A 16,500-nucleotide genomic window follows, 5' to 3' on the forward strand; every position below is an offset into this window, starting at 1 on the left:
TCCATTAAAGTGTATCTGATCATTTCATACAGAAAGTTTGTGTTTAGGAACATGACAAGACAATTACTCATGAGCACCCAACATTCACCATTTATTGTGCCATCTTAGTCATCTGCGAAACAGAAAAATCAGTGACGTAGCTCATCAGGCTCACAATCCCATCAAAACTCAAAGGCTGCTCCCTGTGAAACAAATAAATTTTGAACTTGGTCTTGAGCCCAGTTTGGGTGAAGATTAAATTCTGACCAATACTCTAGGAGCAGTAGTGATTCTTGTGAAGTAACAACATAAAGTCTGCATTAATGTAATGTATCAATGGGACACTTGCTATTTTAGAAAAGTTATTCTTTACATTTGCAAAATTTTTAAACTTCATTGTGCTCAGTCACACCTGTTAGCATAAAACGTGAAATATTAAAATAGTACAAAACCTTTGATAAGTGACAGTAAAGATCAGTTTATAATAACTAAGACATCAAACTCTTGTATTTGTCTTTGTTACAATTGCAACAAATTCCACAGAACCAATATCTCTTGAAAATGACTGCATGCTTCTGAAACATTTGATAATATGGATATTTTAGAAACATTAGTTTGAGTCTGCTCAATTGCAAAACAAAGGAAAAACTACTGACTTGCATGAGATAAGCATCTGCAGAGTCCACCATTATATTGTTGTTCACATAAGTTTCTTAAACCATGAACAAATGAGTAATTGTCTAATCTGGAATGTAAAGTGTAGTCATTTAGTGACATACAAAAGTGAGAATGAGAACTTGCAAGAATAAAAAAACAAACAGTAAAATAAAAACTGTCCTTAACACTAAGGCAATTGTATGCTGTGAGCATACAATTACAGTTCTGCATGGCTTTCTGCAAGAGTCTGTTTCTTAGACCATGCACTAGTGAGATGCACTGACTTCCACCAATGTTCATTAGGATGTTCTGAATGACTTCAAAGATGTCCTTAAGTTCCTTTGGATAGTCTATGTTGAGGGCAAAAAGAAGGCCCATCAGCATGGAAATGGCACTCGAGACATCCCTCAGATTAGACAGGATTACTGCCGCCTCAAGGACAACCAGCACATCGATGATGTCTTCTTCTTTCACCATCGCAATGCCAACTTTCATCCTCTTAGAAAACGTGTCTTCAATACCTGTCGGCTATAAAAGGGTTCAAAGACAAAAATAAAATAAAATTACACAATTACAATTACACAATATCCCGTGTGCTTAAGAATTCATGTCTTTCCAAAGAAGAGCCATACTGATGCTTTGGATGATGGTGATTGGCTTTGGGTAACACTTATTAGTTGTTAAAGTTTTTTCAGAATGAGATATGCACCCCCATGTTACAAATCCATTTCTTGCTTTAAACAAAGACCATGTTCATAAATAACTGAGCATGTCTTCAATAGCAGAATTCAAACAAAATTTTCAATTTAAATGGTAAATGGCCTGTATTTGTATAGCGCTTTACTAGTCCCCTAAGGACTCCAAAGTGCTTTACACATTCAGTCATTCACACACATGGGTGGATGATTGAATCGTGACTCAAGAGTTGACAGTTCGTCTTATAATCGGAAGGTTGCCGGTTCGAGCCCCGGCTCCGACAGTTTCAGTCGTTGTGTCCTTGGGCAAGACACTTCACCTGTTGCCTACTGGTGGTGATCAGAGGGCCTGGTGGTGCCAGTGCCCGGCAGCCTCGCCTCTGTCAGTGCGCCCCAGGGCGGCTGTGGCTACAATGTAGCTTGCCATCACCAGTGTGTGAATTTAAATCTACTTATGCTAAATATTGGCTGTGCTCTAAACCAAATCTGGCTGAGAATACATGAAATGTGCAAACTGCAGCTACACTACAGGATCAGATTGTGGCTCCATAGACAATGCTTCTTTAATCAGTTTATTGATTAAAGTTTATTTTTTTCCCCTATATTAACAGCATGAAAAAAGAGCATATAGACATGGCGGAACAGGTTGCATAATTGGCACTGAATATCAACATCCACCTTTACCCAGCTGCCCAATGACTCTCGGCCAGTAACCTTTAATTGCTTACCCAGTCTACACAGTCTCTTTTCAGGGTCCAGGACATTTCACCAAAGTATTGCCCCCCCACAGCTGTAGCAGCCACTGCAGCCCCTTAAATATCCTAATATCTCTGCCATTACAATATACAATGTGAGAAATCAAACGTAAAGCTGAAGTGAACAGTACAGCAGCGAAATGTCAAAGACCCTGGTGAAGACATGAATAAACACAAGACACTAATAATATCAATGCTAGCTTGCCAGTTAGTTTCTCTGAAACCCAGACCAAATCCATTTGGTGAGGAAAAAGTACACATGTTATCATGTGGCATCTAGTGTTTCATAGATGCCACATGTTTAATTTAAAAATCCACTGTGGTGCTGTCATTATTAAATTTACTAAAAGAAACAATGCTAACCTTCACAGTCTTGAAAGTGTGTGAGGGATCTTCCTTTAGAAAATGAGGTCCTCTGTCCTCTTTGTGTAGGGCTCTGGTCAAAGAAGTCAAAAAGAAAACAAAAACACTTTTTAAACAGTGTTTATGAAGCATGTAGACAGCTCCAAATTCACAGCTTTTTGATACATAATTCCATCAATATATGATTATCATTGGAGATTTTGAATCGGGCTTATCAGGACATTCAAGTAGAATATGATATCCAACCTACCACCAATATACATAGATTCTGTAAAAGTTACCACACTAAATGTCCGGTTGTGAAATATGATCACAGACTTTACTTATCAGCTTTCTTTCAATGAGTTCATCAGTTGAACTGGATAACCTAAAACTTAAACAAAGGAGAACATTTCGCAGTTGAACACTTACATCACCATTGAAGCATTTTATGAGCCTAGTTAGCCCTCCTATGCCGCTCTTGATTTTGTACAGCTCCACGAACCTCTCCATAATGGTCAAGCACAGCAAAAAGGAACCCTTTCAGGTCAACAGATGTAAGACGGGCAAATTCTGCTTCAACCTGAGCAATAGAAGAAGAGGGGTGGAGAGCACAGGCAGAATAAAAAAAAGATTCTTTGAGACCCAAATTTAAGCAAACGGTCATCTGAGGCCCATTAGAGAAAACACAAACACACAAAAGCAAACAAATAAAAAGATGCACTTTACCTGCCATTCAGCAAACAAGAAGTTCAGAGAACAATAAGCTCTGTCTTGAAATCTTTTAAAGTAGAATGATTGTAAAAATGACTTATGTGATGTAAAACTTTAGTAAATGTGCGATTAAAAGAACACTGAGTAAAAGGACAAGTAACAATTTCCTTATTCCTCAGATGTTTACCTTGATGAGCAATACTGTTTTAGTCCAACTGCCTCATTAAAGTTACACAACAGGCAACAGCCAGCAAGTCCATTACATACTCCCTTTTTAGATCTGAAATACTGTGCACATTCTGTGTATATGTAGTGGACAGCAATTTACCCAAAAGAGCGCAAAGTTTTCATGTCCACCTCATTTAAATGACAAAGACAGATGTGATCTTCTAGACCTGTGAAAATAAATTAATGACAAACTTGCAGTTATGGATGTTATTACAACCACAAGAACCTAAACAGTCTGCTCCATTGCTTTTGTTAATGAATCATTTGTTGGTAACACGTCTGAATATTTAGTTTATGCCACCTGCATGTGATCATCAATAGTGCCATATTACTTCTTAAGAAGTACCCTGAAACTACAATCTTTATATCATTTTTTCTACAGAGCTATTAAGTTACAATATAATCTGTGGTGTTTCCAGTATGACAAAATGCACAAATTGTAACTTACCATTTGACTCCACTGACAAAAATAAATCTCCAGCATCAAGTTTGGCTTCACAGACCTAAAATAAGTAAAATAAAAATATATGTTATAATTATATTGTTTTCGCCATTTATTCATGTTTGCGAATTTCCTGACATATAAACAATGTTAGTTTTGTTACAATACAGAGAATGCAGTTTAATTAAAAGGTAAATTATGCAAAAAAAAAAAAAACCTTCTGCAGTATACCATGCAGAAAATCAGTGTCTCTGATGCCAATTATTTTATCACTACAGCTCTTTTAGTATGGAAACTCACACAATCTAGTCATACTGATCACAAGAGCTCAAAAATAAGTTAAAATGGTGAGCTGTTGTTAAGCATAAAGCATTTCAGGGTAACAAATAACTGCACAATATAATTAAAGCAAAAATAAACACACTGGAGGACTATCTGATAAAAACTAATATAATGCTGGTTTGTAGACCATATTTTGTCTCAGTCCTCAGTGCACTCGCAGCTTAGCATGCAGCAGTTACTAACAACTTAAGTGATTACATAGGGATAAACAGATGACAACAAGCATCCGAGTCCTGCCAAAAAGGTCTTTTTGAACCCAGTCAGTTATTGGAAATATTGCCAAAATGAACTTCCACCAAAATACAACAGCCTGTGAACTTGAAAGAAATTTACAAGTACAGAGACAATATGAAATAAGCTTTATTAATTAGCTGAGTTAGCTTGCTAATATCGCAACAGTGGTTGAGTGCACAACCTTAAAGCTAGCGGCACAATACTTGTGATTTGGTCAGTGCCACATTAAACCCATAAAAAAGGCCATATGTCAGTTTATTAGGTCAAGTTTGGTCATGACACACAGGCTGGACCTTGTCGGCTAAAGTTACATTAGCTAAAGCAAAAATTTCGGTAAAAGAGAAAAACACACATCATGCCATAAATTCAAAACATGTTCCAACTTTTGTAGCTCTCTTTCCTTATAGTTATAACCAATGTTACTCACCTGGAAAGCATATTCCAAAGAAGACGATTAGAAAACGTCCAAGTAAAGTGAGCATGTCGTTAACCGCCAATTCCCCATGATGCACCTCGGTAGCAGTCACGTGAGGCAGTTTTGAATCCTGCTGTGCTCAACTTACCCACATTGTCAAGTTCACATAAGTTGCTGATTTAGCTGGACATGAGTTTTCAAGTTAGCTTTTTTTGGTGTAATTGGGACGTTTTTAACTTGTAATTCTATGTTATAACAACAACTTCAGTCATCTATCGTCAAACTGATATAGAATAATATGTTGAAATAACAAACAGCTAGAATTACATTTTACAGTGTATGTACTCTATGTGTTAATGTGTTGCATCATCTGTTATAGGTTTCCCATTCATTTTCAGTTGTGTTAAATACATAAATAAAAAATACAGTGAAACAATAAAACTGGGGTTTCTGACAGTATTCATCTTTGCTGAAGCTCCACATAACTGCACTGGACCACACCCACACATACAGATGTCACATTGCATATGGACAAAAATCAAGCCATGCAGTCACAGCTAAACCTCAATCTTCTCTATATCTCATTGTAAATGTGTATAGTGAAAATAAAATGCATGCTGTTCTATCTGTAAACCTTAATAATGTGGTCTGGGTGTTCTCTGAATGTTTCAAGAACCAATAAACACAAAATAGTTTGAACTGGCCCTCATCTTCCAAGATGGAGCGGCACATTCCCTCTATGTCTGATTTCCTTCCAACCTTGACCCATTCCCTCTATGTCTGGTTAAACCCTTAAAATTGTGCATTCATATCAGTGTAGCAATGTGAAGAAAATACAGGCAGAACTAAGAAGATCCAGTTTTTCTATGAAAAACATTGGGCCTCATTCACTATGTGTATGGAAACATTGTCATCCTTTGCAAAAAAACAAAAACAAAAACAAGTGCACAAGCAAAAATGCAGAAAACCTGTGCAAATTTAGTTCTTACCACTGTGTGTTTTTAGTCAACAACAATCCATATATTGCCATGCCTCTGCTTCTCTTTGCAAATAAACAAGTGGAGAAAGTGATGATGGTGTACGAAAGACGCCTGCATGAAAACAGGAGGAGATGTGATGAAAGAAATTGAATCAATAGTGTCACAAGTCAGGGATTTATCTATATTTGTAATACATGAATCTGTTTGTGTTCTACAAACAGATTTAGAAAACATGATGAAGCTCCAGCTGTCTTAGAAAAAGTACTAATAGTAATCATATAACTCTTTGTACCATTATTATTATTATTATTATTGTTATTATTATTATTATTATTATTGTTGTTGTTGTTGTTGTTGTTGTTGTTGTTGTTGTTGTTGGATTCTCCTTGGACCCCAAAACCAGGTCATGGTAATGGGAGGGATCTAGAGGTCTTTCATGGAGTCCAAATGGCTAGGGCTTAAAGGACGGTTCCTCGGGTTTGTGATGATCATTTGACATAAACTGACTGGACTGACCAACTCAGCTACAAGAAAACAAAAAGGTCATCTATGTTAATCATGAAATAATCAGAGAAATTAAGGGTTTAAATCTCAAGACATGTACAGATCATAGTAAAGAACAACTTTGCATGTTCTTGGTGGCTGTGAACAAAGTTTTGTGATAAATGAATGCAATCTATAATATTTGTGAATTATGAACACATTGCCATTAAGCTTGCATAGAGTTTCAGTGATGTTTAATAATGAATTCATGTTCAGCACTTAGGTTTTCATATTTGTATTTCAGTTAAATATCAGTCTATTGAAAATAAAACAGCTAAAGTCAGGTGAGAAACCTCAAGCCTGGTTATTGTATGCACACAATTTAAATTTCTCACCCATAACATACATCTGGACACCTGTATAGACTGCAATACTAAAGTGAATCTCACATAATGCACTCACATAAATATGATATATTTATTTAGATCAGTATCTCGCAGTACTTATTTTGCACACTATGCGTACAAGATCAAATTTGGCCACATCTCCCTAATCTCCCTCAACATTAGTTAAAAATAATTTGTTCATTAGATGTACAGTTTTCACAGCACTTGTAGAAAAAGCTCCTGGTAGCGCGTGAAAACCAAATTCGATTGTTGGCTTCTGCTCTTATACCTGCCGCTCAACACGTAAACCTTAGCACCTTGACTCCCAGTGTCACCTAAGCGAGGTGAAGGGATAAACATGTCGGCTTTATTTATTCAGAATAAGTTTCCCATAGTTACCATATTTTTAAAAAAAAAAAATTCTCATTTAGTTTCACAGTTTCGATAAGTATTTTAATAATTGTAATATGTAATGTATTTTAATCATCGATTCATCACAAAATATTTAAAGAAAATAAATCATCTTCATGCGGAAAAAATAAATAAAATAAAACATGAATATATATATATATATATATATATATATATATAAAAAAAACCGTGTACAATAAAACTGGTGTACTGTGAAATATTGTCGGAGCGTTTAACTGCGCCATTGATAAAGACGTTTCGCCCTTTTTCCGTTGTAGTACAGAATGAAATTTACCTGAAATGTATTACAAACGCCTGTTTATAGTGATTTATGCCCAACTTTTCACTTTAAACTATTTTACAAACGCAAATTTCAAATTTGAATAAATAGCTATCCGTTAAGCTTTTACAATAGCCTATGAAGGTTAGAATTTAAACTAAATATGCATTTATAATTTTTTATTGAAAATATCTCTCCGTAAATGTTGTAAAGTCAAATAAAACTGGCAAATTAAAGTAAATCTCTACACCGCACCAGCCTTTTTTACACAGTATAGCCTCATAAAATCGATACAGCTGTGACATTAACCAAAAACACCAAGATGTACCAGAATAACGGGAAGAGTCCTCTTGCTATACCATGACCTGGTTACAGGGTCCAAGGAGTTTCCTTATATTGCATTCAGGGGATTCATTGACCCCAGACCCACTGCAGCTGACGACACCTTTTACCCACGTGCTGCAGAGTCCGAGGGAGAACACCATTCCACCTCCTCCTAGACTCACCAGCTGGTATGATGGTGCTGCCTGCTGGGTCAAGCCTCCATTCTCAGGGCAGTGGAATCAGGACACTGGTTCCCCTCAGATAATGCCACTGCTGATAGAAGCAGCAGGATGAATTCATAAGTGCGCAGCGCAGTACTATAATCTCTCCTCAAATTCAGAGATTTGGCTGACGTCGGTTGATTGGACTGCTTTTAACAGTGGAACTCCATAAGGACCCAAAATGTGCTGCAAAAACAACTTAAAATGATGTTCTTAATTTTTTATCGCAGAGCTCCTCCTTTCCTTTGGAATACTTTCATTAGCAGCAAGGAGTGGTGATCTGGCTGCTGCATGAATTTGGATGTCAGTGGGACAGTGGTGGTGCAGGCAAACTCGCTTACACCTGCAAACATTTAATAATTACAAAGTAAAATGTGAAAAAAAAAAGTGTTCTGTGGACCACAACAATATGATATAGGATAAGGTTAGGCGATTGGACGAATATATCGACCACCGACGATAGTCTGAGGCTTTCACCGATCATTTTTACAAGAGCGATTTATTTATTTGCGCATGAGTACGTTTGGTAATAATGTTGTTGGAAGCTAAGAGAAGCAGTCAACAGAAAAAAATAATAGGGTTGTTTTAACGGCACCCTCTTCCAGCTGCGAACAAATTCATTCATTCATTTACTCAAACTCATAATAGCCACTATGTAAGCGTCACCAATAAATGGACTTGTGCCTGCCCAGCTTTCAAGCTTGGAGATGCTTTTCAAAAAACATGTCCTGTAATAACACATAAAGCAAACCTGTGGCTATAAAATATAAAATGTAAAACAAGCCCAATCTTAGTTTTACAGTACTAACTACTCTAAAACATGACAATACTAGCTGATTCATGACATGTCAAACTCAGGACTTGGTGTGGGTCTGACGACCATCACAGTATTTATTTGCAGACTGATGAAAGAGTAAATGAGTTGAAAAGTTTCATGGAGACTTACAATCAGCTCAACTGTGCAGATTTATTCACCTTTGTTCACTCATGTCTGGTTTATTTAGCCCTGGTCACAAGTTGTTAAATGTAGGAATGATACACAAGTCCCATTGCTGTCCACTGTGTAATGCTTTTAAAGCCTTAAGATCAAATTCAATTCTAAAGCACGATGCCTTGAGCACCAGTGATCACTTCAGTCGAAATAAATGCCCTGCATGATTGCATATGAAAGCAGTTAAAAAATATCTGAAATTTCTAAAACTAAGAACAATTTCGAAAATGAATATTACTAGTTCAAAACTGCCTTAGACCTTTGCTGTTCTTCATGCTATGGAAGAATGTCTGTCCATGACCAATTTAAACTTAAGTGCCACAAAAACACAGCCCTATATCAGTAGTCCTGTGCATATTCACTATAGTTACAAATGACATTAGCACATTAGCATCACACACAGACAGTAAATGCCTTTTATTATGTGTGATAAACAGGACACTAAGGTGATTGGTCAAAAGTTGGAGAAAAGCAGTTGTCCTTCCCAAAAAGTTGATTCTGTTCATCTGGACGTAGCGTTTTCAGTGGGAGAAACGTTTTGTCACTCAACCAAGTGACTTCTTTAGTCTCAGCTGACTGCAGGTTTCCCCAGCCTTATAAACAGTACATTTGCACAATGACTGAAACCAGCCCACTACTTACCTAGATGATTGAGGATACACACAGCTGTCTGTATTTGGCTGAGATTCAGCACTTCGGCACACGTCTTCTTCTGCAGCTTTCTGAGCATCTCCTCTGTGGACACGCCACTTCACCTATCACCACGGCAACCACCTCTTGTCCTCCACCAAGCCTCTAAAAACATACTGTTACCAACTTTACATATTATGCTAGAAAAACATACTTACACAGATAATTGTTCAGATGTTTCCTCGCAGAGGAGCGGAGTCTTGCCTAGGATTTTCATCAGTTTTAAAAATATCATTGCTCAGCACAATCAAAGACATTGGTTACTACTGACAACAAGAAATAACCATTTTTTAGTAGTGGGGAGGGAGGGTAACACTATGCAATATATTCAGTTTTAGGTATTCAGTGTTAACTGTAGCTAGGCTCAAAGTGTTAATGCTAGCTTATTTTAATAAACAATATTGGCATATGCAAAAACCTAGGGTGGCACTACGGGTGGCAAGAGATTATTTTAGGGTGGCACATAACACCCTTGTAGATCCGCCTCCGAGTATAAGGCCATTACTAGGCGGCTGTGGCACTACAAAGTGCTGTTTCTTTGTTATTTATTGTAGACTGTACTATTTTTTATTCTTTGCCATGCTGTTGTAACACAACAATTTCACTTGTGGTATCTATCTATCTATCTATCTATCTATCTATCTATCTATCTATCTATCTATCTATCTATCTATCTATCTATCTATCTATCTAGTTAAGCAAACAAATAATCATCATGGGCATTTTTAACATTCCTGAAATGTATAGAACAAAAGTGTTAAAGGTTTTTATTTTTTTAAGATTTTCACATGAGGCCACTTAGTTTGACATGCCTACCTTACTGACTGTGACTAAATATTAGTACATATAGTCAGTGATATCAGTAACTTTTATATATAGACTATGCAGTTTTCACTATATGTTAAAAAGGCAGTTTTATTCAGAGTAAGCCACCACAATATATATACTTCCTGCTCTTTCTGTGTATATTATTGAATGCAATACAGCAATGGGAAATTATGTGTGAAATTATAAAGTTGTGAAACAGTGAGTAATTGTGCCTTGTGTCTCGTTGCAATCATCGTGCCAACTGGGATGCACCCAACAGCATCATTAATCAGCAGCGGATGGCATATCTGGGTGTAGCAGGAGCTCTTTGTGCAAGATTTAATGACAACAACACACACACACGCTTTCAGCTGCAGAACTTACATGTAAGTGTCCATATTAGAACAGTTTACAATTCAAAAACAGGTTTTAGCCGGGTTTATTTTTTTAAATGAGCATTACTTCAGAACTGTCTGAGTACTTCAAGTCCACTATAGCTGATTTGAGATAATCAGATTTGTCAGTCGATGCGTCCTTTATGTCTTTATCAATTATTCATCTTTATTTGTACATTTCCTCTAGTCATGGATCATTTGACTGCCAGAATATCTCTTTTCCCCCTCTAATCAGCAGCTCTTTCTTAAATTGGATGGACTTGTTCTCCTGTCTGCAAGTGTAACCACACACTTGAGGAAAAATGAGACATAATTAAATTTGCAGTGCAGTTCTTTTCTGCAGGATTTCCCCCATTCTCTGTATTGCTATAAGTGCATGATTATGATATATTACATTTAGGTTTGCATTTAGAGTTTATTAAATCAGACAAACTGCTGTAAAAGGCACACACCCCTTTTAATGAGTTTATGCAGACAGGCAAGTCAACAAACATCCTTGCATCATTGAAGCATTGCACACCAGAAAACTGTATGGTGACATGTTTTTCTTACATTAACGATCAAGTTTTCTTTTTAGGCATTGTTTACTCGAATAACAAGTTTACAGATTTCCTCTGTTTGTCTAAAAGTTGCGTGGATACTACAAAAACAATATCGACATTACAAACAAAAGTGTTATGTGCATTTCAAGACTAAAAAAGTATAAGGATGGTCTAATGCACAGACGTTTCAAAGGAAGCACCCTGCAGATTGTGCTGAGTTAAGTCTTCTCACTGGCACCATTGGAAAGGTAATGGATCCACAAACAGCCTCATGGGGAGTACTTGGCAGGTATATAGTGCATCTACTTAGGCCCATACACTGAAGCAGAAACCCTCTCTCTCTATACATCCTGTGCAAAGTGAAGTTTTTATGGCATGACAACTGTCAAACAAACAAAGCAATCCACGTCAGAGGAAGATGTGCACCTAAAAGATGCAATACAATCCAATTAGTCCTGAAAAATACTGAAGTTGAGCAGCTTACAATGTTAAATTTTTGTTGAGGTGGTGTATTTAATTCAATTATCTGGTCATTGAAAGGCTGTGGTTTCCGATGGGGCTGTATTAGATTACAGTCTACTGTAAGTGTGCTTTATATTTTAACCACAATAAAGGGAACTCTGCACATTACATCACAGCCTTACTTTGGAGTTCAAGCAACAGCACTCTGACAGCAAAAGCTGAAAGATAGAAGCTTTACACAGGTAGTTTTTGTTGTAGAGATATATTGTTGTATCCCACTATAGATGAACAGATTTGACATCAGCCGCAATGTATTCTTTAGCCAGGGACAAAAAGTTAGCATACTTAGTTCACAGGACGTTTTCAAAGGACAGCAGATGAATCTGCTAAGTGAGTCTGCAAAAATGTGGAAAAGCTATTGGCAAGTGAGTACTGTGAAAAGATAATGTGCATAGGTGGACTCCAAACATCCCATCAATTAAATTACAAGTGGAATCATCCACTCAGAGAGTGGTTACTGGAAAGGGCTCCCTCCTTTTTTCACTGCTCCAGAGCCAAAGCATCACGAACGACAACAAAAACAACAACAACTTTCATTTCTTGAAACCTGACGCTTGGTAAACACTCTGCTCCACAAGTCAAACACATTCAAAAGTGGATTAGACAGTTTGAAATGGGCGAAAACTCTATAAAAATATTATTTCTTTAATAACTTAACATTTATGAGCAGTATATCTTTTAAAGTACAAGAAGAAATGCTGAAACTAAACTTAATTATAAAAAGAAATCCAACTCTATTTATAAATGACAGATGTTAAACTCTGATTTACTAATGAAACAATTATCTTACACAGAGGTGAAATAAGCCCTAGTTTGTTCTCAGGGGAACAGCAAGAACAAGTCAGGCAGTGTTCAGTGCTCAAGCATATTCACAATGCATTTTTTTAACAGTGTTGTTTCTCAGAAAAGTGCAGACGAAAGGAGGGAATAAAAATAAAAAGTCCCTTTTGCATTGGCTCAGTATTACTAGTTTCAACATATGCTATCAGTTACTGTAGAACTGTTTAAAACCTTTAAAGTTAGTTACTTCCTTTGCAGCCGCTTCAGGTTTAGTAGGAACATAAGTCATGAAATAAATCATAGCAAATGGAAGAAAAAAAATGGCACGGGAGATGATTTACAGAGTGTACGCAACTGTACGAGGGAATGACTACATGTAATTTCCAGTAACAGTTAAAATCCTCCTGTATTTCTGAAGTAATAAATAATGATGGTGCATGCAGAGAAATAAAAGGAGGTATTGATCATTCGCAGATCATCAAACCCGCTCAAGAGTCACAGTCTCTCCTCCACTAATCTCAATAAGAATCCCATATATGGTCCTAGGCACAGCTCATAGCTGCTGAAAATAAATATATTAACAAATTAAATGAAATCAGGCAAGAAAGTGAGTTTTCTGGAAGAGGCTTCACTGGCCCATGGTGCAAATGGGAATGACGATGATGAGAATGATAGTCACTGCAGTGGCTATGAGTGCAATCAGCTTGCAGATCTTGGCCCGGCGGAGATCAGCTTCTTTACGCCTGAGTAGAGCATCGTAGCCTGGATTGTAGATGTCGTCCATCCAGAACTCCATGTTGTTCGGGTTCAGAGACTCGGGAGCCTGAGGGACATAATTCCATTTAGTTTCTATACCAAGTAGATATATATTTATTATTTCAGACTTGTTCCATGTTTATATTGGCTGACCAGTCCTTTCCTTTTGCACTAAGACATTAAATGTGCAACACATAAATATAAATAAAGTTTGACTGATCGATATGGATGTCAGCTGACATAAAATCCCAGTCTATCTAATATATGGAAAACTCTTTCATCTTCAGTCTGCATTAGGCACTGATATTAGGCAATCAAAAAAAAATCATACAACATATTTGCTTGTGTCATTTCCACATTGCAGTGATTGACTTAATTTAAGAGACAATACAGAAAACAAAAAATATTTATTTATTTAACAACTGTGTCGCTTTAAAAGTCAGAAATTCTTGCCTGTAAGTCCAATGGTGAGATTCGTGCTTCTCTGTCATCTACAGTCCATATTGGCCTTCCCCTTCCCTCGGCCATTCTGGGGTCCAGGACCTTTCCAGAGCTTAGCCCCCCTGTGAGACTGCTGTCTTTGTGGTGGAACAGGGATGAGTTAAACACTTGTTCCACCAGGCTGGCAGGCTTTTGGGAGAGTAGGTTAGTGGTGCTGCCCGACTGATCTGCCTAGAATAAATATGCACCAAACACAGATTTTATGTATGCTGTTTAGATGACAACACATCTTTAAAGTATTTAAAATTCTGAAAGTTGACAATGTTAGTTATGCTAAATACCACAATGTATATACATTTCAATATATTTCTTTTCAGTCTTGACCAAATCTTAGTCATCCTAAAAGTTTAAACCAATAGTTCACTTCTCAAACAACCACATAATCACAGATGTCTAGTCGGCAAAATACAGAGTTAAAAACATGCCTTTTTGAGGCTGAACATCATGTTTATACTCATGGGCTAAAACTGTTATGTACATTTAAGGGCGATTAATTATATGCTTCTGAACTAATCTCTAATCTAACATTTATTTTTTGTATCATAGAAAATATAGGATCAAATACTATGTGGAATTACTCTACCTGCCCGGTTTTTCTTTGTGAAGCTTTGCCATCTTTACTTTTCGAGAATGACACAGTCCAGTCTCTTGCAGAGTTAGACACATTCAGTTGTTTGGAGTCAGAGACACTTTTCTCTTCAGGCTGGGTTTTAGAGGCACGACTAGATGATGCATCCTTCTTCCCTTCTTTCACGCCCTTTGAATCTGCCTGACCTTTGCTGCTTTCTGTTTGATCTCCTGGAGTATTCCAACGGCTCCAGTCCAGACTACTGGAGCTGGTAGCGGGAAACAGATGTCCAGATGCAGACAAAGGTTGAGGTTCTGATGATTCTGAAGGAGTTAAAGGGTGGCTCATGAAAGAGGAGACACCACTAAGAGGTTCAAGCCATCTCCCACCTGTAACTTGTCCGCCACCTCCAGGTGGCTGCTGGATCTTTTCATCTAATCGCTGCAAAGCAGAAAGTACCTGGGAAATCTCAGACTTCACATCATTCAGCGATTCTAGTTGTCTTTCTATCTGGCTCATACGAAGCAGTAACTTACAGACACTGGCTTTCAGCCCATCGTCACTGCTTTCTAGAGAGTGAAAGAGCCTCTGGAGTTGACCTAGCCGGCCACGTCTAGCCTCAGGGGTGTCCTGGTTAGCGGTGCTATCACTGGGGTGCAGGACTCCTGTGGAACCACACATACTAATGTCATCTAAGAAACGAAAGATGGCACTGATGTCATCTTCCCCAAACTCAGGGTCATCTAATGAGGTCATAAAAGAGAGGCGATCAGCATGAACAAGGCTACGGAGTCGCCGAGGGTCCGGTGGGTCTGTCTGTGTTGCCTGAGCTTTGAATCCATCAGCTCCACCTGGCAATCCACTATCTCCACTCTCTCCTCCTGAAGACCCCCCAAATCCCCTACTGATAGCAGGGGTTGAACGTCTTGGAAGTTGCCCCCCTTGTGATTCTATGCCCATCCCAATGCTGTCTAGGCCTAGCCGATCCTCTAGACTGTGACTTTTACTGCTCCATGCATGCTTTTTTGTCCTAGGAGGTTGAAGGTGCCGTGGGGATGGTTCCGGGATAGAGCCAGGTCCGAAATACGTTGAGTCCTGTAGGTCATCCAAGCTTTCATGTTTAACTCGCTGCTCTGGAGTCTGGTAAACTGCTGTTGGTGATGGGTAAGGATTAGGGATCATATCAAAGCTGAGATTGTCGAATCCTTTCTGCCCTTTGTTGGGACTGGGAGACTCACTGCTAACAGTGACCTGGGGTATTAAAGGTGGCTGGTTGTGGAAGTCTTTCCTGAAGATGTTTCTCTTCTGGTCAACCGATGTTCCCTGTTCAGCTTCAAACACCTCCACGGTGGCAGAATCTCCACTAGACTCACTGTCTGTTTCCAAAGGTAGGTAGATATTCTTCATTGCGTTGTCAGGGATTTGACTGCTAGGATACAGAAGGGTGGTGTGAGGCAAGTCGAAAGACACAGCCCTCGCTCTTATTGGGGGGGAGGACACAAGTGAGATAGGATCCGGGGGAAGACTTGCTCGTTTCCGCGCTGAGTAATTTGATTTTGGAAAAAGCAAGTGCTGGTCAATAGGCTGGCCACTGGAGTCAGAGTGGGCGCGTACTCGTTCTCGACCAGGGATATTCAGCTGGTGGATCCCAGGCAGACTGGGGCCTGGGGACTGGTCAACAGGCAGGACAGTGGGGGCTCTCATTGGTTGGCTCCCTTCAGAGACCCCACCCGTCATCTGAATAAGATTGAAGATAGTTACTATGTCAGCAGCGACACCTATGGGTGATAGCCCCTGGCCTCTGGTAGAAACTCTGTCCCTGAACAGAGTGGCTGGGAAACAGGGATCCCTGCTAGCTGCAGCAAAGAGCAAACTCCTGAGCTCAATAAGGTGCTCGAGGTCAAAGCGGCTGCTGACCATACGACAAAGATCCTGGAACGTAAGCCACTGGCGCATATTGGCCAGTTCCTCCAGGATCCCCAGAAGAACTCCAGGGTATTCCTGCTGCAGGTTAGCCATGGTTGCTCACCTGACAAGCAGAAGAAAGCAGTTAGGATAGG

At 38.6% G+C, this 16,500-nt stretch overlaps 1 protein-coding gene across 1 annotated transcript; it reads right to left on the bottom strand.

The window, feature by feature from the left end:
• Positions 1–13,243: 13,243 nt before the first annotated feature.
• On the bottom strand, positions 13,244–16,459 carry LOC134623058 (major intrinsically disordered Notch2-binding receptor 1-like). The gene is made up of 3 exons (XM_063468286.1): positions 14,456–16,459; positions 13,825–14,043; positions 13,244–13,438 (listed from the first exon to the last, which is right to left on the bottom strand). Exons 1-3 carry the CDS (start codon positions 16,457–16,459, stop codon positions 13,244–13,246), a joined length of 2,418 nt encoding a protein of 805 aa, XP_063324356.1.
• Positions 16,460–16,500: the final 41 nt, after the last annotated feature.

Source organism: Pelmatolapia mariae, unplaced genomic scaffold, assembly GCF_036321145.2.
Source record: "Pelmatolapia mariae isolate MD_Pm_ZW unplaced genomic scaffold, Pm_UMD_F_2 NODE_ptg000369l+_length_55695_cov_1, whole genome shotgun sequence".
NCBI lineage: Eukaryota > Metazoa > Chordata > Actinopteri > Cichliformes > Cichlidae > Pelmatolapia > Pelmatolapia mariae.

Coding starts and splice junctions, on each gene's coding strand:
- LOC134623058 (XM_063468286.1), bottom strand. CDS start 16,459: ATGGCTAACCTGCAGCAGGAATACCCTGGAGTTCTTCTGGGGATCCTG. Junction 14,044..14,455: donor CACAAAGAAAAACCGGGCAG/GTAGAGTAATTC, acceptor TATTTATTCTAG/GCAGATCAGTCGGGCAGCAC. Junction 13,439..13,824: donor TCTCACCATTGGACTTACAG/GCAAGAATTTCT, acceptor TATGTCCCTCAG/GCTCCCGAGTCTCTGAACCC.